The sequence below is a fragment of the Scyliorhinus canicula genome, chromosome 8 (assembly GCF_902713615.1).
Source record: "Scyliorhinus canicula chromosome 8, sScyCan1.1, whole genome shotgun sequence".
NCBI lineage: Eukaryota > Metazoa > Chordata > Chondrichthyes > Carcharhiniformes > Scyliorhinidae > Scyliorhinus > Scyliorhinus canicula.
The window spans coordinates 473348-496722 of NC_052153.1; the positions used below are offsets into that span (position 1 = coordinate 473348).

General features: G+C 52.0%; 1 protein-coding gene across 4 annotated transcripts in view; it reads right to left on the reverse strand.

The window, feature by feature from the left end:
- Nucleotides 1-23375, reverse strand: part of LOC119970046 (ADAMTS-like protein 1) — a 343924-nt gene that overhangs the window by 255572 nt on the left and 64977 nt on the right. For all 4 annotated transcript variants that reach the window (XM_038803988.1, XM_038803989.1, XM_038803991.1 and 1 more), the window contains exon 3: nucleotides 1906-1951. In XM_038803988.1, coding sequence (XP_038659916.1) covers nucleotides 1906-1951 — 46 coding nt within the window. The remainder of the gene's footprint in view (nucleotides 1-1905; nucleotides 1952-23375) is intronic.

A 23375-nucleotide genomic window follows, 5' to 3' on the forward strand; every position in this document is an offset into this window, starting at 1 on the left:
CCCACGTATCCACCCTATACCCGTAACCCAACAAACCCCCCCCCCCCCCCCCTTAACCTTACTTTAATTAGGACACTACGGGCAATTTATCATAGCCAATCCACCTAACCCGCACATCTTTGGACTGTGGGAGGAAACCGGAGTACCCGGAGGAAACCCACGCACACAGGGGGAGGACGTGCAGACTCCACACAGACAGTGACCCAGCCGGGAATCGAACCTGGGACCCTGGAGCTGTGAAGCATTTATGCTAACCACCATGCTACCCTGCTGCCCCAGGGTGCTGTTTGAAAAGTTTCCAGTTGGAGCCCAGATTCCCGGCAATGCGGAGAGGCGGCGGCAGGCGAACGGAGTCCATTCTGTAGGATGGCGCGAAACTGGTGGAAGGCAGATCACTGAAGGGTAGGTCTCAGAAGTGCGAGCATCCCTCAACTCCTGGTATCATGATGTGTTGGCTTGCGTACGCTTGAGAGATGAACAGACACTTCCAACACCGGTGAAGGTTCAACTCAATTTTATTAACTGCTTCTAACTAACTAACAGACTGTGGGTCTAAATAATGCTAACTTAAACTAGAGACCTAAGCCTTGTCCGAACGTGTTGTGAGTCTGTGCTGGGCTGGATGAGTTCATGTTACACTGAGAGGCAGCACCCAGAATGAGCGGGAACCGTCGTGCCCTCTGCCTTTATAGTGTGTGTATTCTAACTGGTGATTGGCTGCGATGTTTGTACATGTTGATTGGCCCCTGTGTGTGTCCATCAGTGTGTGTCTGCACCATGATATATTGGTGTATATTATGACAATCGGAACGGGAACAGTGCCGGATTTACCGCCGCAGGTAGTGACGTTACCGTATGCACCGCAGAATCCAGCCCAAAGTATTTCAAAACACCGCTAATAAATGTAATAAAATGGCACAAAACAATGGAAATGCAGCCAGGATATGACAATAGAAATCCGTGTAATTAGATGAAGCTGTCCTTTAATGACCATTCTGACAGATATAATTGATTGAATTCTGGCTGCATTGCGGTAATGAAGCAGTTTAATTGATGTAGATATTTATCTTAAAGAAGAAAGAAAATCAAAATATTTCTTCAGTCCCCCAAAAAGTCAGCAAAAACCTCAGGATTACAGTTGGCCACATCAGTTATCACGTAACCTGTTGTATGTCTCTTCTGTGCCTGCTGTTTAATATATGACTATTCTAGGTGATAAAGGAATGTATAAGACATTTATACATTTATATCAGCAACTCCCCAAGCCGACAGGAATTAATACATCTACCACTTATTAAGCATCTCATTGGAAATCAGTGTTAAAGATCAGCCCAATCTGAGCAACAGTAAGATCTCGAGTGAACGACTGTGCCGCAGATGGTGTGTTTTTGAGCTGGATGTGTCTGTATTGGTTTCCTTTTCCAATACAGGGAAGGAGGGACTCTATAATGCACACAGCCCCTCCCCATAGCTGATATCATTCAGATCCTGGGGAGGGAATATAATCCAAAATAACAGGTTACTATGAAGCAATAGTTTATGACGTGATTTTCAATTTTTTAAAACTCTTTTTGAGGTAGAGATTGGCAGTAAAAGGAATTCCCTCGAGAATTCCCCCAGGAGATTCTCTCAACGAAAACACAAAGCATGTGGCTGGTGTGAATTTTTCACTAATTTGTTCTGCTTATTTTCCTGCAGACAGATGGGGTTGTAGCTTCAGAAGTATCTGTCTCGCCACTGACAACGCCGTGAAAGGCAGGATTGACAGGAACCCTACAGCCCTGTGGCTCATATAAGCTAAAGGTTGTGTGTATTGGTGCAAAGCTGGTCACTGTGCTTTTCATTATGGCCTCGTTCACAAGCGGGAAAAATCTGAAATAAGGGCTTTCAAAGTCAGAAACTTACCACACTGCTGCAAGTCCGATATCGAATATTCAACCCTTCACAGTTCCTATAGAAAAAGCAAAGACACCCGTTAAGTGGCACGTACTGGGGAACAGATCAAAGTCCATCATCATGTTTGAATCATAGAATCAAAGAATTTACAGAGCAGAAGGAGGCCATTTGACCCATCGAGTCTGCACCGGCCCATGTAAAGAGCACCCTATTTAAGTCCGTGCCTCCCGATCCCCGTAACCAGACCTAAACTTTTGTACACTAAGGGGCAATTTATCATGGCCAATCCACCTAGCCTGTACATCTTTGCACTGTGGGAGGAACCGGAGCACCCGGAGGAAACCCACGGAGACATGGGGAGAACACGCAGACTCTGCACAGACAGTGACCCAAGCCGGGAATTGAATCCGGATCCCCGGAGCTGTGAAGCAGCAGTGCTAGCCACTGTGCCACCGTGCTCACAAAAAGCTCTGGAAATTGGGGTACATTTCAATAGAAACCCTTGAACATTTCAAGATGTTCCAGAAATGTATTTAATCAAATCCATGCTGTTTTTCAGGTTGCTAGGCAATAGCAATAGGTTGTAAAGCTTCCGTTAGTAAGTCAGTGAAACAGCCATTCCGTTATTATTGAAATCAGTCAAAAAGCAATAAGGTGTGGAGTCGCTCTCTATTCTCTGACGTACATTGAGCGCGTCGCGATTCCCGACCCCCCGCCGAATTTCGGGGGACGGAGAATTCGGGACACGGCGGGGGCGAGATTGACGCCGACCCCGGTGGGTCGGAGAATTCGGCCCCTGATTTCTGGGCCTCCTTCCCTATACTCACCCCCACCCCCCACACCCACTCCGGCACCCCCCATGCTCACCATCGAGCACGCTGGTGGGAATTTGAGAGAACTTCACCCATTGATGCTATTTCTCTCTCCACGGATACTACCCAATCTGCTGAGTGTTTCAGCATTTGTTTTCTTTTTTTTTTAGAAAATATTTTATTGAGGCATTAACAATTTTAACAATTTTCAATATCAAATGTCAACCAAAACAAAAACACAACAACAATATAACCAACAAACCTCCAGAGCACAAACCCCAGCCAACATGGCTCACACAGACAGCGCCACCTTCCCCAGCCAACATGGCTCACACAGACAGTGCCACCTTCCCCAGCCAACATGGCTCACACAGACAGCGCCACCTTCCCCAGCCAACATGGCTCACACAGACAGTGCCACCTTCCCCAGCCAACATGGCTCACACAGACAGTGTCACCTTCCCCAGCCAACATGGCTCACACAGACAGCGCCACCTTCCCCAGCCAACATGGCTGACACAGACAGCGCCACCTTCCCCAGCCAACATGGCTCACACAGACAGTGTCACCTTCCCCAGCCAACATGGCTCACACAGACAGTGTCACCTTCCCCAGCCAACATGGCTCACACAGACAGTGCCACCTTCCCCAGCCAACATGGCTCACACAGACAGTGCCACCTTCCTGGGCCAACATGGCTCACACAGACAGTGCCACCTTCCTGGGCCAACATGGCTCACACAGACAGTGCCACCTTCCCCAGCCAACATGGCTCACACAGACAGTGCCACCTTCCTGGGCCAACATGGCTCACACAGACCATTCCGCACCTTTGGGGCGGCCGACGCCGGAGTGGTTCACGCCACTCCGACATGCCAGGACCCCCGCCCCGCCCGGTAGGGGAGAATCCCGGCCCAGTTTCATGCCAGCGGGAAGTTACAGCGGATCTTCCACTGATGTCTGACGAAGTGAGTCCGGAAACACGGCTGAGGCTGGCGTGGAGCTCATCTGCATGCCATTAATGGGGTGTCTGACCCTGCCCTCCCCATGCCATTAATGGGGTGTCTGACCCCGCCCTCCCCATGCCATTAATGGGGTGTCTGACCCCGCCCTCCCCATGCCATTAATGGGGTGTCTGACCCCGCCCTCCCCATGCCATTAATGGGGTGTCTGACCCCGCCCTCCCCATGCCATTAATGGGGTGTCTGACCCCGCCCTCCCCATGCCATTGATGGGGTGTCTGACCCCGCCCTCCCCATGCCATTAATGGGGTGTCTGACCCCGCCCTCCCCATGCCATTAATGGGGTGTCTGACCCCGCCCTCCCCATGCCATTAATGGGGTGTCTGACCCCGCCCTCCCCATGCCATTAATGGGGTGTCTGACCCCGCCCTCCCCATGCCATTAATGGGGTGTCTGACCCTGCCCTCCCCATGCCATTAATGGGGTGTAGATGAAGGCCTGACCCCGCCCTCCCCATGCCAGATTGTTCCACGATGTTAGCCGGTCGGTATGAAGCACGTTCAGAACAAGGTGACGTGCAGATGTTGGGACTCATCTGAACAAACAACGTCTGTGGCGGCCTCTGGAGTTCAGGATGGTGGCTGCCCCCTAGCCTGGATCCTGAAACTCCACAGCAATGGGTCGGGGGAGAGCTTGCAGGCAGACCTTCAGATTCAGTGTCCTGGAGGGGATCCATCTTCCAACCTCAGAACGTTTGCGGAGATCCATCATCATTCTGAGGATGCTCCCGGATTTCCATCATCATTCCCAAGCTGCTCCCAGAGATCCATCATAATTCCCAAGCTGCTCCCAGAGATCCATCATCATTCCCAAGCTGCTCCCAGAGATCCATCATCATTCCCAGGCTGCTCCTGGAGATCCATCATCATTCTGAGGATGCTCCCGGAGATGCATCATCATTCCCAAGCTGCTCCCAGAGATCCATCATCATTCCCAGGATACTACTGGAGATCCATCATCATTCTGAGGATGCTCTCGGAGATCCATCATCATTCCCAAGCTGCTCCCAGAGATCCATCATCATTCCCAGGCTGCTCCCAGAGATCCATCATCATTCCCAGGATACTCCTGGAGATCCATCATCATTCTCAGGCTGCTCCCAGAGATCCATCATCATTCCCAGGATACTCCCGGAGATCCATCATCATTCTCAGGCTGCTCCCGGAGATCCATCATCATTCCCAAGCTGCTCCCAGAGATCCATCATCATTCTCAGGATGCTCCCAGAGATCTATCCTCTTGTTTGGGAGATTCACCTTCTTTCTTCACCAATGAGTCAGTGATGTTGGGAGCCATCCAGGCTTGAGAATGGCATAAAACACCTGTGTGTAATTAATGAGGTCGAGGCTGAGGAATTCAGTGTCTTCTCCTACCAGTCGCCGCAGTGGGAAATACTCCCGATTTCCGTCCCCACCCTGGAATTTTGCGTCAAATGGCAGAATTCCACCCAGTGATTCAGAGGCATTTTGTCAAAACTGCTATTCATTGATTTGGAGGGAAAAGATTGGACAAGGGGAGAGATGGGACGGAATCAGGTCAGGGGGTGGGGGGAAGGGGGGAGGAGACTGCAATGATTGGTCCAGCAGGACAATCCTCTTTGTGGATCTTGGGAAGGAGGCTGAATTGGGCTGTGTGGGTTTGGGAGATTATCAGATTGGAGGATGGGGAACAAGATCTCCAGAGCAGATGACAATCCTAAATATAATAGCTTGATGCTCAGTGGCTGGGTCAGGATCTAGCAGGAAATGGGAGAAGTGCCAGAAAGTTGGTGTTTGGTCTCTGCTAGGTAAAATTCAGTACACTAGACAATGAGAGCACTACCCCTGTCAGTGGTTAGATGACAGTATGAGGATTGGGCATGAGGCAATGGAGTGCAGCACGTTCAGAAGGAGATGGTTAGAGTAAGTGAAAGCAGCAGAGAAATTGAGATGTGCAATGCTAAGCTGGCAGGTTCTAATGAAGTAATTTAGACTAAGAGGGAGGGACCCAGGCGGCTTTCAAATACCCAGCTGTGAAACTAACAGAAAGCACTTAACTGTCTTTGATGTGATCCAGGAGCTGTCAACCATAGCTAAATGGTTCTAAACATTGTGGTTAGTTTTACGAACTGGGTAAATCCATTCAAGCGTGAAGGGAGATGAATGAAACAATGCAGACAGCTGGGTTCATGTAGAATCTGTCAATCAGAGCCTAGTGAAAGCAATTTCACAGGCAACAGAATGAAAGGCTGCAGATCAAAGATCTAAGGAGGTTTAAACCCAGCTGACTGGTTCTCTCTTTCCAGGAATGGGCAGGTGCTGCTGCCTGAACCAGCAGGTGTAGTGCACAGGTGAGTGCTTCCAGGCAGTGGGGGTCTCGCTAATAAGGGTATCTCTGGTGTGGGGTGGTGGTGGGGGGGGGTGACTGGTGGGGGTGGGGTGGGCAGGTCTTGCACCGTGGAGGTGAGGGTGGCCCTCTGATGGACTTTGCGGGCAACGTGCTGAAAGAGTTACCCTCACCCCACCCCGAGATGATAGCATCAGGGCCACACTCATCAGCATCAATTCTCACCCACATGACTCCCTGTTCAGAGGGCCGGAGATTCAGATTAATATTAATAATCACTTATTGTCACAAGTAGGGTTCAATGAAGTTACTGTGAAAAGCCCCTAGTCGCCACATTCCGGTGCCTGTTCAGAGAGGCTGATATGGGAATTGAACCCACTCTGCTGGCCTTGTTCTGCATTACAAACCAGCTGTTTAGCCCACTGTGTTAAACCAGCCAGGACAGGAGAATATGGTGCCCAGTTGTTAATGGGATGCAAATGGGTCCTAATGATTCCTGTTGGGTGTTTGGGTGCGATCCAGATCAGTTATTCACCCACACTGAGTCATTTTTTTGAGCTTAGATAGTTCCTCATTGAGAAATCCCACACTTGGGGCGCAATACAGTGGACCAAAGATAAAATGGGTTTTGGGCGCCTTTGCTCAGGAGAATTGTGATGGCCACATTGGCAAGATCATGGCCCAGATTCAACGGCACTTCATGCCAAAAGTGAGCCCCCATGGAGTCTCGCCATCACTGGCTGTCTCGCTATCTGATTCGCCCGACTCGCACCTCAGCTTCAAACTGCTGACAAGGGGGAGCTGCTTTTAAACACTTCCTCACCACTCAGTCCCAGTCAACACACAATAATGGCAATGCCATGTGACTCATGCTAATTTATCTCCCACGCCTTCACTTCCCTCATCTAAATCATTGATATAAATTGTGAAAAGTTGAGGGTCCAGCACAGACCCCTGCGGGACTCCATTCATCACAACCTGGCAATCAGGAAAAAAAACCATTTATGCATACTCTCTGTTTTCTGCCAGCCAGTCTTCAATCCAGGCTAATTGTTACCCCCTACATTATGAGCTTTTATTTTTTGCAGTAACCTTTGTGCGCAAGTGGTGGATGTGTGTCTGTCTCAGAGATGGAGAGACAGGGAACTCATCAATATCTAGTGTCAGAAGCAAGTTGTCTCCAGTGACTGAGTAGCCATTGGTATAAAATTAAATGTCAGGAATTTAGGACAGGGAGGAATAGAATTGCATTCTGAGCGAGAGTGCAGTAAATATTTTTGGTATGTGAAGTTTTGATGTGTTGTGCATGCAGTCAGGTACATTTTCAATTCGCACCACCTTATATATGCAACTTTTTAAGCTGCATATACAAGATAAGCTGCATATATAAAATAAAACTTTTTACAATACAATAAATCTGTCACACACACAGAAATAAAATGAAATGAAAATTTGCTTATTGTCACAAGTAGGCTTCAAATGAAGTTACTGTGAAAAGCCCCTAGTGGCCACATTCCGGCGCCTGTTCAGGGAGGCTGGTACGGGAAGATTTGCTGAGGGCAGATTTTATCCAATGGAACTGTTACTGTCTGTTTTGTTCCATTTTACATCACAATCCGGGATTGTTAGATTAAACAATACGTTTGGGTATAATAATCCAACTGATAATGGAAAATACACACACTCCCGCTGAGCTGGAAATGTAATCATTTCACCCATTCACCATAAACAACAGCAAGAACTTACATTTCAACAAAATAAAATGTCCCAGGGTGCTTCACAGCAGCATTATAAAATATGGCACTAAATCAACAGCAAATGGTTCAGGCTATCCCCTGGATAATAGCTACAAGCAAAGCATCAATTACTTCTGACGTAATTTCAAGAATCTAAGTAATGACTATTTTGAGCAAATATGATGCATTTTGCGAAAAACGGTTGGAGTTTGGGGAAACCGACAGCTTAGTGACCTTCTTGCGAACCTGCGCTGCTTTCCAATGTGTGACACTATGGAATAAATTTGCAGCTGTCAATGCCGGGACTGTGAAACGTAAAGCTTAACACGGGCAGTAAATCAAACTTAAGACCAGTTTTCTTAAAGCAATAATTCATAAGGTGTGAATTCAACTTCCACTTAAACTAGATCCATGTACTGATTAACATTGGAAGCTGGAGCAGAATCCCTGGGTCTCCATTGCCCAGTTAGTGTCAGCAAACGCCACTTTAGTTAAGGTCAGGTGAATGTTATAGACCCGGGTACATTGAATGGAGCTGCTGCTGAAACATATATTCCTATTACTGGTGTGAAACTCCACGGGCGCGATTCTCCGCACTCACGCCGGTTCGGAGAATAGCGGGCTGCGCATATTTTCACGGCGACGCAGGTCCGACGCCCTCCCGCTATTCTCCGAACCCCGCACAAACTACACGTCGGCATTCCCGGCAAAGGCCTCGAACGCCCCCCCCCCCCCCCCCCGACACGACCAGAATCGCTACTTATTGGCCTCCCCGCTATTCTCCGGCCCGGATGGGCCGAAGTCCCAACGTCATCACGCACTGTTTTCACGCCGGCCAACACACCTGCTTTTCAAGTTCGTCAACCAGTCGTGCTGGCTGACGAGAGCTTCAAGGAGGTGAGCGCACCGCTCAGCGCACCGCTCAGCGCACTGCTGGAGTCTGGCCACAACGGGGAAGGCATCCCCGAGAACGGGAGGGGGGTCCAGAGCGGGGGGGGGGAGTGGGGGAGACTGAGTGGGGGAGACGTAGGGGGGAGTGGGGGAGACTGAGGGGGGGAGTGGGGGAGACGGAGGGGGAAGTGGGGGATACGGAGGGGGGAGACGGAGGGGGGAGTGGGGGAGACGGAGGGGGGAGTGGGGGAGACGGAGGGGGGGAGTGGGGGAGACGGAGGGGGGAGTGGGGGGAGACGGGGGGGGAGTGGGGGAGACGGAGGGGGAGACGGAGGGGGAGTGGGGGAGACGGAGGGGGGAGTGGGGGAGACTGAGGGGGGAGACGGAGGGGGGAGTGGGGGAGACGGAGGGAGGAGACGGAGGGGGGAGTGGGGGAGACGGAGGGGGGTGGGGGATACGGAGGGGGGAGGGGGAGGGGGGAGTGGGGGAGACAGAGGGGGGTGGGGGAGACGGAGGGGGGAGTGGGGGAGACGGAGGGGGGAGTGGGGGAGACGGAGTGGGGGAGTGGGGGAGATGGAGAGGGGGAGTGGGAGTGGGGGGGTAGGGAGAGAGTGAGTGAGTGACCCGTCCAACCCCGGTTACAAAATGTCTGCCACCATGCCATGGCGTGCCAGTCACGAGGACGCGGCCGCTGGTTGCCCTGTGGCTTACGGCCATAGGCCACTGACGCACCGGTGAAGAGGACGTAGTTAACTGCCCGTTGGATGCAGAAAGTGACCAGGGGTTAGGCTGCCCGCGTGTCAGCAGCGCGACCAGGCCACCGGGACACACAGGTATCCCGTGGCTGGCGGCTGCCGAGGTGTCGACTAACCTCCGTCTAACATGTCCCGTTTCTCTGCCCCCCACCACCCTTCTGTAGGTTAGCACGATGCATGGGAACAGAACGGCTATGTTCTGCGCAGTGGTTGGGGCTGCTGCACTGCATTTGGAGATGCAGCAGCATCCACACCCACAACCCGCAGTGGCTGCAGGGCCAGCTGCAGCAGCAGAGGGAAGGGCCGAGGAGTTGCCAGTCGTCGAGCAGCATGGGGGGGGGGAGGAGGAGGAGGAGGGGGAGGAGGAGAGAGTGAGGGTGCAGCCACGGCGCCAGAGGCGACGACCAAGGCCGAGGGTGTACCGTGTCCGGATCTCTTTCCTAACAATGACGGACATCACCTGCAGGAGGAGACTCCAGCTGAGTAGGCGGACGGTGATACATATCTGTCACCTCGTGGCGCACCTCGCCCCACGTGGAACGGGGGGGAGGACACGCGATCCCGGTTGCCATCAAGGTGACGGCCGCTCTGAACTTCTATGCGACCGGCTCCTTCCAGTCTCCGAGCGGGGACCTCTCCGGGATCTCCCAGTCATCGGTCCACAGGTGTATCCGGGATGTGACCGACGCCCTCTATGCCATCGCGGACCGCTACATCACCTTTCCCGAGGACCGAGCAACTTAAGACTCACGAGCTCGTGGATTTGCCAGCATGGCCGGGATACCGATGGTGCAGGGGGCAATCGATTGTGTTCACGTCCCCATGCGCCCGCCTGCAGGGGACAGGGAGGTGTTCACAAACAGAAGGGGGACATACTCCATGAATATCCGGGTGGTATGCGACCCCCACATGAGGATCATGAATGTCTGTGGAAGGTTCCCAGGGAGTGTGCATGACTCCTACATACTGGCGCAGTCGTACATCCCTGCGATGTTTGAGGGGCGTCCCCCCCCCGGCTGAGGGGCTGGTTGCTAGGCGACAGGGGTTATCCGCTGAGGTCTTGGCTGATGACGCCTATACAGAGGCCTCAGACCAATGCGGAAACACGATACAACGAGGCCCATGCAGCAACCAGGGGTGTGGTGGAGCGCTGCCTTGGCCTCCTGAAGATGAGATTCAGGTGCCTGGACCGCTCCGGAGGGGCCCTGCAGTACCAGCCCGACAGGGTCGCTCGCATTGTTGTGGTCTGCTGTGCGCTGCACAACATCGCGATGCAGAGGGGAGATGCCCTGCTGTAGGAGGCGGAGGGAGAAGCCAGTGGCAGTGGTGCCAGCACAGAGGAGGAGGAGGAGGAGGAGAGGGAGGAGGACGAGGAGGAAGAGACTGGCGGAGTGGCGGGCGCAGCACGCAGACACGACCCAGGTGCTGGTGATGTCCAGGAGGCGGCACAATGGACCCGGCGAGGACGGCGGGCACGCGACGCCTTGGTGGCAGCACGGTTCACGCGTCGTATGCGACGTTCCCGCTGAACACCAAACCACCACCTGCATCGCTAGTCGTGCAGAGGGTCAACACACAACTGCCACCACCACAGCCCCCCCCCCCCCCCCCCCCCCACCCCCTCTCAGTGTACACTGCTCCACTTAGACATCACCCTTACCACTGGGTCCAGACGGTATGGTACAACATCGATGGCTGTGTCAGCGGGTGTGATCAGTGCCATGTGGAATGATGACAGCCCGCTCTGCGATGAGCTGTGAGCTCAGAATCGTTAGAGAGAGTCTGACCCATGGCAATAGCTGAACCATCCACCTTGGTGGCCGCTGAGATCGTCACTGACACTCTATCACGTGCCCGCGTGGGCTAGCTGTGGGAGAGGGTGGGGGGGAAGGGACTGCACACCCGGCACCGAAGTTTCACCGCTCGTCAACCCCAGCGACACTCGGTCACCATCACGATTCCTGTGGCTGTGGAACAAGCACACGGTATTACAAGTAAGGTGGAACAGTGCGTTTAATGTGAACAAACATTTACAGGTGCCCTAGCCCCTACAACTAAACTGTGCCCTTCACCCGTGCCAACTTACTCAGTGTCTCTCTTTGTTGCCTTAAGGGCCCTACCACTACGTCTAAGTGATTCCCCAGATGATACAGCAGGAGTGGAGGACTGCTGCGAATCGCCCCCTTCGACTTGTTTCTCCTTCGGCAAGCGTTTCCTGGGGCGACCCGGTCTTGAGGGGCCAGGCTGCTCTGCGGGCGTCTCGGGTGACGTTGTGCCACCCTGCTCTGCCTGCTGCCCACCCGATGCACCAGGGATGGGACGGGAGAGGCCGAGAATTCCGGGACGTCCCGTGATGGAGTTAATGGGACGGGCCCCGAAACCTCCTCCTCCCTCGGGGAGCCCGGTGGCCCCCGGGCCTCACTTTGGGACAGAGGTGCGAGCGGGGAGGTGCCCCGTCGCACCACCGACACCTGGCGCTGCCAGTCCTGGAGGCCTGCAACGGTATCCACCAGGATCCGAAGGTTTGCAGAGATGGAGTCCAGGGAGTTAGACATTCCCGCCAGGGACTGTGCGACCTCAACCTGTGTGTGCACGACGCCATCCAGCACATGTGTCAGGCGGTTGATGCTCTCCGCGACTGACTGCTGGGACTGTGCCATGGCCCGCAGCGCACTGGCAATGTCGTGTTGGCTCTGGCGCATTGCTGCCTGTGAGAGGGCAACCCTGTCCAGGGCCGAGGATGACGCATGCACATTAAGCCCAACGCCTTGCATAACCTGACCCATTGCCTCCACCGCGGATGCCACCCGTGCGGTGTCGGCCTGTCGGCAGCGTCTCCACGTCAGCGTCAACGAATCGGGGGGCTGCTCTCCTCAGCTCCGACATCTTGGCCTAGTTTCTGTTCTCGCCCGCGCCTTTTTACAGCGTCGGGCGGCATCACGTGGGTGTGTTCGTAGCGTCGCCGCATTCCCGCGTCATCGCGCACGTGATTGACGCGGCCCCATTCCTAGCCCATTTCCCGGACGTGAATACCTCGGGAAATGGGCCGTGTCGGGCCGTCACAAAAGTCGGCCATTTTCACGGCCAACTTCGCGATTTTCCGCGGCTGCGGAGAATCACGCCCCGCATCTTTATTAATTCCAAATTCATCCCTTTTAACTTGCCAGTCAGAATCTCTATCCTAACCATCCTGATATTATTCTGTCCCTTCCCTTCCATCAAATTAACATTCAATATAAGTTCTCATCCCTATTGAATTAGAAATGATGAAAGAATTTTTGTCTTGCAATCTATTTCTGTCTCCCTCTCTCTCACTAGGCTCCCATCTCACCTCTCAACCCTCTTCTTCATTTTTTAATGCTTTCAGGGGATGTGGGTGTCGCTGGCTATGTCAACATTTATTGCCCATCCTTAATTGCCCTTGAGAAGGTGGTGGTGAGCTGTCTTCTTCAACTACAGCGATCCATGTGGAGTAGGTACACCCACTGTGCTGTTAGGGAGGGAGTTCCAGGATGTTGCCCCAGCGACAGTGAAGGAACGGCCGATATATTTCCAAGTCGGGGTGGTGAGTGACTTGAGGGGAACCTCCAGGTGGTGGGGTTCCCAGGTATCTGCTGCTCTTGTCCTTCTAGATGGTAGTGATCGTGGGTTTGGAAGGTGCTGCCTGAGGAGCCTTGGTGAGTTGCTGCAGTGCATCTTGTAGATGGTACAGCGAACAAGTAGCAAAATTGACAGCAAGTTGACGACAGAACCGAAGACAGCGAATAAGTGTTAAAAGTAGAAACTCAAAATGACAAACGGTGGCCAAAGGGGCTTCATAATGAAACTTACTATTTACATTAAACATTTCGACTCAGGAATTGGACTATTTCAGAATTTGTCGATGGCAACAATTGGAGTAATAGAGGATACAGAAAAACATTGGCCAGGAACATAGTGGAGGAGGGAGAGAGAGCAGCAACCACCTACCCCTCTCCAGCACTGGCAGCTCCTTCATAGAACATAGAACATAGAACATTACAGCGCAGTACAGGCCCTTCGGCCCACGATGTTGTGCCGTCCTGTGAAACCAATCTAAAGTCCCTCTACACTATTCCCTTATCGCCCATATGCCTATCCAATGACCATTTGAATGCGTTTAGTGTTGGCGAGTCCACTACTGTTGCAGGCAGGACATTCCACGCCCTTACAACTCTCTGAGTAAAGAACCTACCTCTGACATCTGTTCTATATCTATCTCCCCTCAATTTAAAGCTATGTCCCCTCGTGCTGGACATCACCATCCGAGGAAAAAGGCTCTCACTGTCCACCCTATCTAATCCTCTGATCATCTTGTATGCCTCAATTAAGTCACCTCTTAACCTTCTTCTCTCTAACGAAAACAGCCTCAAGTCCTTCAGCCTTTCCTCATATGATCTTCCCTCCATACCAGGCAACATTCTTGTAAATCTCCTCTGTACCCTTTCCAATGCTTCCACATCCTTCCTATAATGTGGCGACCAGAACTGCATGCAATACTCCAAATGCGGCCGCACCAGAGTTTTGTACAACTGCAACATGACCGCATGGCTCCGAAACTCAATTCCTCTACCAATAAAAGCTAACACACCGTACGCCTTCTTAACAACCCTCTCAACCTGGGTGGCAACTTTCAGGGATCTATGGACATGGACACCGAGATCTCTCTGCTCGTCCACACTACCAAGAATCTTACCATTAGCCCAGTACTCTGCCTTTCTGTTATTCCTTCCAAAATGAATCACCTCACACTTTTCTGCATTAAACTCCATTTGCCACCTGTCAGCCCAGCTCTGCAGCTTATCTATATCCCTCTGTAACTTGTAACATCCTTCTGCACTGTCCACAACTCCACCGACTTTTGTGTCATCTGCAAATTTACTCACCCATCCTTCTCCGCCCTCCTCCAGGTCATTTATAAAAATGACAAACAGCAAAGGCCCCAAAACAGATCCTTGTGGCACACCACTAGTAACTGGACACCAGTCAGAGCATTTCCCATCAACCACCACTCTTTGTCTTCTATCAGCTAGCCAATTTCTGATCCAAACTGCTAAATCACCCTGAATCCCATGCCTCTGTATTTTCTGCAATAGCCTACCGTGGGGAACCTTATCAAACGCTTTACTGAAATCCATATACACCACATCAACCACTTTACCCTCATCCACCTGTTTGGTCACCTTCTCGAAGAACTCAATGAGGTTTGTGAGGCACGACCTCCCCTTCACAAAACCATGTTGACTATCTCTAATCAAATTATTCCTTTCCAGATGATTATACATCCTATCTCTTATAAACCTTTCCAAGACTTTTCCCACAACAGAAGTAAGGCTCACTGGCCTATAGTTACCGGAGTTATCTCTACTCCCCTTCTTGTACAAGGGGACAACATTTGCTATCCTCCAGTCCTCTGGCACTATTCCTGTAGACAAAGATGACTTAAAGATCAAAGCCAAAGGCTCAGCAATTTCCTCCCTAGCTTCCCAGAGAATCCTGGGATAAATCCCATCCGGCCCAGGGGACTTATCTATTTTCACACTTTCCAGAATCGCTAACACCTCCTCCTTATGAACCTCAAGCCCTTCTAGTCTAGTAGCCTGTATCTCAGTATTCTCCTCGACAACTTTGTCTTTTTCCTGTGTGAATACTGACGAAAAATACTCATTTAGCACCTCTCCTATCTCCTCGGACTCTACGCACAACTTCCCACTACTGTCCTTGACTGGCCCTACTCTTACCTTAGTCACTCCCAGCAACTTCCAGGCCACAGAGGCAGGAGGCGCTGCAACTGGCAATAAGATAATCCACAGTTACATGGTATACATCATACAATCCCCCTCTGACAAACGCAGACCAAACACAGACCAAACACAGAATAAACACAGACCAAACACAGTGCAAAAGGAAAACAAGGAACACCAGTGACCCACATGGCTCCCATGGGAGTACCAGGATGGCCACTGAATATAAAATGTCTCTGGTAGTCCATTAGTGTCGCAGTGCAAACTCCAGGCCCCACAGTCGAGCCAGGCCCCCGCCCCTCCTGCAGTATTGGCGTCTGATCTTCCATCACCGCTCTGTCTGTGGACCAGGCCACAGGAACACAGGGGGCACTAGCAGGTGACCCACAGGTAAATGCAGTCAACACCAAAAACATATGTTTAAAAACATCCAAAGGCTTCTCGAGAAAGCCCCCTGCATCCTCATCCCAACAGTAGGCCCGCTAAAAACCTCTCCTTGCCACACTCCAGGCAAAATAAGAGACAGAAAGACAGCTATCAACTCCCTTCATCCAGAAAGCAGCAAGTAATTCATAGGGAAGAGGCAGCAGCAAACAGCAAACCAACTCTCAGCAACAGCAGCTTCCAGTCTTTGCAGCACCAACAAGAGCAGCACAAACTTCTCTCACAACTAACAAGGCCAATTCCACATTAGCAACAGCCTTGAGCTGTGAAGCTAGAGGCTGCTCACAGTCAAAGGGAATTAAAGTGACCTTCAGTTTATAACCAAGAGCAGGGCTCTGTCCTGGCAGTGTTTGGTGGGACAGACAGGCAGCAGCTCTAGTTCCCCCTGTTAAGCATCTCCACAATATTTAAAGATGGCTTGAAGGCCTCACAGATGAAATGCCCCTCACCAGCCACCCTCTCCGAGCTTTGGGACAGCAACGCCAGTGGCCTTGAGCTGCTGGCTGGGAAATGGGAATGTTACTCACCTCCCCCATTCCCTCAGCATCCACCGCCCCAGCTTCGGGCTTTTGAAAAGGAGTGCTAAACACCCGCGATATCTCTCGCTGGGGGGGGGGGGGGAGGGTGCAGGAGGCCGTTGTATTCAACTTCAATCTCGCTAATGAGATGGAAATGAATGAAAATGAGGATTAATGAGGCTCGCCATATTTATTGCCATATTTATTGCCATATTTATTGCCATATTTATTGCCATATTTGGGAGAGATGTGGAACTTGCCATTGGGAGTGGGCCGGTTCGATAGCGAACTGATCCGTGCTCGGCACGAATCTCAATTTTGGCCTTTCCCACTATTTACCCAGCATGCCCAGATCCTCATTGAGCACAATGCGGTGGTTAAATCGTGCCCAAGGAGTCACATGGACACTTTGGGAAATATGTACCTAATTGTGAAAAAGGAGCACAGAGACCGGGGCGGACAGCGATATGATTCAATCAGTAAAGTCACCACAGTCCCAGATGGCCAGAAGCTGCTTTCCCCTTTGAGGGGGGGGGAGCTGACTGGTGGTGATTTAACCTGAGGATCACCCACACCTCTGGCGAGGGGCAAGGTGAGAAGGCAGAGCCTTCATGAATAACCGCAGCCGGTACAGGAATTTAACCCACTCTGCCGGCATCGCTCAGCATCACAAACTAGCTGTCCAGCCCACTGAGCTAAACCAGCCCCATAAGGACAGTAACAACACCAGTTAATGAGACCATTTAAAAATACAAAGCTTTGGGGTTTATTTCCAGAGGGATAGAAATCAGGGGCACGATTCTCCGACCCCCACGCCGGGTGGGAGAATCGCGGGTGTGCCGGGCGATTCCCGCCACGCTGCCCTGGCACCCGCACGCGATTCTCCCACCCCCCACAAAATGGCGTGCCGGGTTTTACGACAGGCCGCTCGGAGAATCGCCGCTCGTTGTTTCTAACGGTCGAGCAGCGATTCTCCGGCCCGGGTGGGCCGAGCGGCCTGCCCAATCCGACTGGTTCACGCCGGCACCAACCACACCTGGTCGCTGCCGGCGGGAACAGCGCACGAACGATGCGTGTGCGGCCTGTGGGGGGGCGGGGGGAGGATTGAGCACCAGGGGGTGCTCAGGAGGGGTCTGGCCCACGATCGGTGCCCATCGATCGGCAGGCTGGCGTCTCTAAAGGACGCACTCTTTTCCCTCCGCCGCCCCGCAAGATCAATCCTCCATGTCTGTGGGGAGGACGGCAACCGCGCATGTGCAGGTTGGCGCCGGCCAAACTGCGCATGCGTGGGTGACGTCATTTAAGCGCCGCCGACCGCATCATTTATGCGGCGCTGCATTGATGCGGGCGCCAAGGCCCGGCATGCGAAATTGACGCGGCGCCGCTCCTAGCCCCCTGGGGATGGGAGAATAGGGGGCGAGGTGCGGCCTCCGACGCCGGAGTGAAACACTCCGGTGTTCACTCCGCCGTCGGCATTTAGGGCAGAATTCTCCGCTCCCGCGATAAATCGGCCGTGAACTCGGCCGAGTTAATCTAACCGCTCCTCGCATCTAATTCACCCCCACCTGGGGGGCTAGGAGCGGCGCTCCGTAAATCTCAGCCGCCGGGCCTTGCCGCTTGCGTCAAAGCAGCGCGCCGAGAATGACGCGACGGGGGGGCGCCAGGGGGCGTGTCGTGAGTCGCCCGGCCCTCCTGCGATTCTCCCAACCAGCGTGGGGAGTGGAGAATTCCGCCCTTAGTCTCCCGTTGGGAGAATCGCGCCCCATGAGCGGGGAAGTGATGTTAAACTTGTGCAGAAACTTGGTTAGAGCGTATTTAGAGTTAATTTGGATAATTCGAGTCTCCAAATTATAAATAAGGTCACAGAGACACCAGACAAGATGCTAAAAACATTAATGTGCCCAAAGTCAGAACGGGAGGTTATAGCGATCAGGAAAGGTTAAACAGGCTGCCGCCCTTTTCCCTCAAAGAGAAAATCCAGAGGTGACCCGCCTGACATCATTAAAAAGATTAACGGGTTTGTTAGGTTAAATACAGGAGAGGTGTTTCCACTAACTGGCCAGGCCAGACTAAGAGCCATAAACATAGCCAATAATCCGGAGCGACAACTTTGCTCAGGGAATGGGAACAATGGAGAATCCCGCTGTCAAGAACGATGGAGAATCTTGTTTACGGAAATGATGGATAATCCCGCTGTCGGGAATGATGGAGAATCCCACTGTCGGGAATGATGGAGAATCCCGCTGTCGGGAACGATGGAGAATCCCGCTGTTGGGAACGATGGAGAATCCCGCAGTCGGGAATGATGGAGAATCCCGCTATCAAGAACGATGGAGAATCTTGTTTACGGAAATGATGCGAGAATCCCACTGTCAGGAACGATGGAGAGTCCTGCTGTCGGGAATGTTGGAGAATCCTGCTGTCGGGAACGATGGAGAATCTCGCAGTCGGGAACGATGGAGAATCTTGTTTACGGAAATGATGGAGAATCCCGCTGTCGGGAATGATGGAGAATCCCGCTGTCGGGAATGTTGGAGAATCCTGCTGTCGGGAACGATGGAGAATCCCGCTGTTGGGAACGATGGAGAATCCCGCAGTCGGGAATGATGGAGAATCCCGCTGTCAGGAACGATGGAGAATCTTGTTTACAGAAATGATGGAGAATCCCGCTGTCGGGAATGATGGAGAATCCCGTTGTCGGGAATGATGGAGAATCCCGCTGTCGGGAATGTTGGAGAATCCTGCTGTCGGGAACGATGGAGAACCCCGCAGTCGGGAACGATGGAGAATCCCGCTGTCGGGAACGATGGAGAATCCCGCAGTCGGGAATGATGGAGAATCCTGCCTGCAGGGTAAGAGGAGGCTGATGTGCTGCATTAAATCCCAGCACAGATCTGTCGTGTTGAACGGCCTGTTTCTGTGCTGTGAGTAATTTGTAAAGCTACATAAATTTCATAAGTTTTTAATCACTTTGGACGGTTTATTTGACCGTACTTGTGTGTTGGCAAAATTCGAGCCATCAGGTAATTAAAAACATTCCCCCACCACACAGATAAAATCCTGATGTGAAGTTCTCTGGAAGTTGGTCTGAGTTGTGTTCCTTGTTGCTTTATTTAGTCCCTGCTCACTTCTGTAAGATCAAATTCACAGGATGTCAAAGATCAAACTCTCTGCAAAATCTCCTTCCTTAACCTTTTTGAAATACAGTTAAAATGATGTGTAAACCTACATCAGACTTACGTCGTGACTGAATCTGAAATAATATTCTGTGGGCTGGGATGAAACCAAGTTAGGCTCTTGTGAACAGTAACCTTTGTCCCAGATTGGTTCCTTTAATTAAGATGGACACATTTGAAAACTAGTAAATGAAAACAAAAAGTTGTCTTTAATTATTAACTCAGGCTAAGTAGACAAAGCAATGTGGGCCGGTATTTGGTTGTTAATCCACACGGTAAATTAGCAGCACTTCACCGAGTAGAGTTTTTGTACAGCTGCAATCTCTGTCCAGAGGTACTGAAATAAGAGGGTGACAAATTCCAACAAGGTCTGTTACATAGATTGCTTCAGAGTTGAGGCAAATTGGGATAATTGTTCAGTTAGACGGAAAAGAACTATTGGCGTCAAGTAGTTGATTAAAAATGTAATCTAACCCTTCTGTGGAACAGTATTTAATGGAGGAAATTGAAATATTTGACTCTTTGATGCAAGGGACCTGTGTGAGTGGGTGTGTGGGAACAATTAGGCCCTTTCAAGGAGAAAGAAAACAAAGACGTTGTGCTTTATTACTCTGCTGGCTCTGTTCCTTTGCAGTTGTGTTGTGTGTAATTAACAGATGTTAAGTTTAATTACATTGGAAATGTTCAGTGGCAATGAGTAAACAACAAGCTGATACTTCAATCATGATGAAAACCAGAAAAATACCCAGAAAAAAACTTCAGCTTATAACTTTAAAAAAGTTTGGGTTTGTACCAGCACACCCGGGTGTAGTATACTTGTGTGTAGCCTACTTGAGTGTAGTATACTTCGGTGTAGTATACCTGGGTGTAGTATACTTGGGTGTAGTATACCTGGGTTAGTATACCTAGGTGTAGTATACTTCGGTGAAGTATACTTGGGTGCAGTATACCTGGGTGTAGTATACTTCGGTGAACTATACCTGGGTGTAGTATACCTGGGCGTAGTATACCTGGGTGTAGCATACCAAGGTATAATTTTCTTTCTATAAATTTAGAGTACCCATTTTTTCCAATTAAGGGGCAATTTAGCGTGGCCATTTCACCTACCCTGCACATCTTTGGGTTGTGGGGATGAAACCTACACAGACACGGGGAGAATATGTAAACTCTATAAGGACAGTGACCCAGAACGGGATCGAACCCGGGTCCTCATCGCAGTGAGGCAGCAGTGCTAACCACTGCCCCACCGTGCCACCCAATATACCAGGGTATTGTATACCCGGGTGTTGTATGTAGTGTACCTGGGTGTAGTAATGTTGCATATAATTTGCAATGAGAGTAGTGCAAAGCCAATGCTTCAAAGTGGTCTCATCAATGCCAGCATAGTTTCAGCAGAGTAATGTCAAAGAATTTTGATACATTGCTGCCAAGAATGTAGAGTACGTGGCACAGAAAACCATGCGTAAGATATTATGAAAGGAGTAGGGGTTGAATTTCTGCACACACTGGTCACATCATGTTTTTCTGAGGAATTATCACAGATTTCCCAGTGGATATTTGTGAGATGCAGTGCAGTGTTTAATGGTGTCCAATAGTCCACTGTACCCATGTAACCAATGCAGCCAATAAACCGAATGCACAAAAACAGACCAAAAGGGTTAATGGAATGGTTAAATCACGAGGATTGGAACAGGAAAGTGTGAAAGTGAAGCTGAGCTGCACAGGGCTGAGACCAGACCCAATCTGGCCAGATTTCCCTGGCAGTCAAGATTCACTTTTCCCCACCAGCGGCTTTGCCGGCGGTGTGGGATGGTAACAATGGGAAATCCCATTGACAAGCAGCGGGAAGACAGAATCCCACGGCCTCGGAGTGGGTACAGCATAGATTCACGTGGATAACATCAGGGCTAAGGAATACAGCACAAGGACAGAATGTGTAAGCCAGGCTTGTCCTCGAGCTTGGACAATTGATGGGTGGTCATGTTGAGATGTTTAAAATGATAAAGACATTTGAGAAAGTAGATGGAGAGAAATGATTTGCCCCTAGTGGGGAATCTAGTGGACAAGTCAAGAATATCCATTTCAGAGTCAAGGAACTCTTCTTCACACAAGTGGAAATCTGGATCTCATCTCTGCAGAAGGCTGCAGAAACTGGGAGTCAAGTCAACTTTTCACACTTAGACTGGTCAGATTTGTTTTAGCTACGAATACGAAGGGATTTTAGCTAAAGGGGAAAAGACCTAATTTGTATGGCATCTTTCAAAACCAGGGCCAACAAAGATCTTTGAAGAGTGGACATTGTTGTGATGTAGAAAATGCAACAACTTATTTTTGCACAGCACAATCCCTTAAACAGACCGGCGATACCCACCAGGTCGTCTGTTCTGTGCTGTTGGCTGAGAAATAAACATTGGCCAGTGAACACACCCCACCTCTCCCTTGAAATAGTTTCAATGGGAACCACTTGATATTGCAATTGGAAGGGCAGCACGGTGGCGCAGTGGTTAGCACTGGGACTGCGGAGCTGAGGACCTGGATTCGAATCCCGGGCCTGGGTTACTGAGTTTGCACATTCTCCCCATGTCTGCGAGGGTTTCTCCCCCACAACCCAAAGATGTGCAGGTTAGGTGGATTGGCCGCACTAAATTGCCCCTTAATTGGAAAAAAATAATAATCGGGTACTTTAAATTTATAAAAAAACAGATATTGCATTTGGGATCTCAGTTTAACATTTCCTCTGAAAGATAGCACCTCCAACAGAGCAGCCCCGCCTCTGCCCACCTCCAACCCCCTCACCGCCTCTGCCCACCTCCAAAAGAGCAGCCCCGCCTCTGCCCACCTCCAACCCCCTCACCGCCTCTGCCCACCTCCAACAGAGCAGCACCGCCTCTGCCCACCTCCAACCCCCTCACCGCCTCTGCCCACCTCCAACCCCCTCACCGCCTCTGCCCACCTCCAACAGAGCAGCACCGCCTCTGCCCACCTCCAACCTCCTCACCACCTCTGCCCACCTCCAACCCCCTCACCGCCTCTGCCCACCTCCAACAGAGCAGCACCGCCTCTGCCCACCTCCAACCTCCTCACCGCCTCTGCCCACCTCCAACCCCCTCACCGCCTCTGCCCACCTCCAACCTCCTCACCGCCTCTGCCCACCTCCAACCTCCTCACCGCCTCTGCCCACCTCCAACCCCCTCACCGCCTCTGCCCACCTCCAACCTGCTCACCGCCTCTGCCCACCTCCAACCCCCTCACCGCCTCTGCCCACCTCCAACAGAGCAGCCCCGCCTCTGCCCACCTCCAACCCCCTCACCGCCTCTGCCCACCTCCAACCTCCTCACCGCCTCTGCCCACCTCCAACCTGCTCACCGCCTCTGCCCACCTCCAACCTCCTCACCGCCTCTGCCCACCTCCAACCTCCAACCTCCTCTGCCCACCTCCAACCTCCTCACCGCCTCTGCCCACCTCCAACCTCCTCATCCGCCTCTGCCCACCTCCAACCCCCTCACCGCCTCTGCCCACCTCCAACCCCCTCACCGCCTCTGCCCACCTCCAACAGAGCAGCACCGCCTCTGCCCACCTCCAACCTGCTCACCGCCTCTGCCCACCTCCAACCTCCTCACCGCCTCTGCCCACCTCCAACCTCCTCACCGCCTCTGCCCACCTCCAACCTCCTCACCGCCTCTGCCCACCTCCAACCTCCTCACCGCCTCTGCCCACCTCCAACCTGCTCACCGCCTCTGCCCACCTCCAACCTCCTCACCGCTTCTGCCCACCTCCAACCTCCTCACCGCCTCTGCCCACCTCCAACCTGCTCACCGCCTCTGCCCACCTCCAACCTCCTCACCGCCTCTGCCCACCTCCAACCTGCTCACCGCCTCTGCCCACCTCCAACCTCCAACCTCCTCTGCCCACCTCCAACCTGCTCACCGCCTCTGCCCACCTCCAACCTGCTCACCGCCTCTGCCCACCTCCAACCTCCTCACCGCCTCTGCCCACCTCCAACCTCCTCTGCCCACCTCCAACCTCCTCATCCGCCTC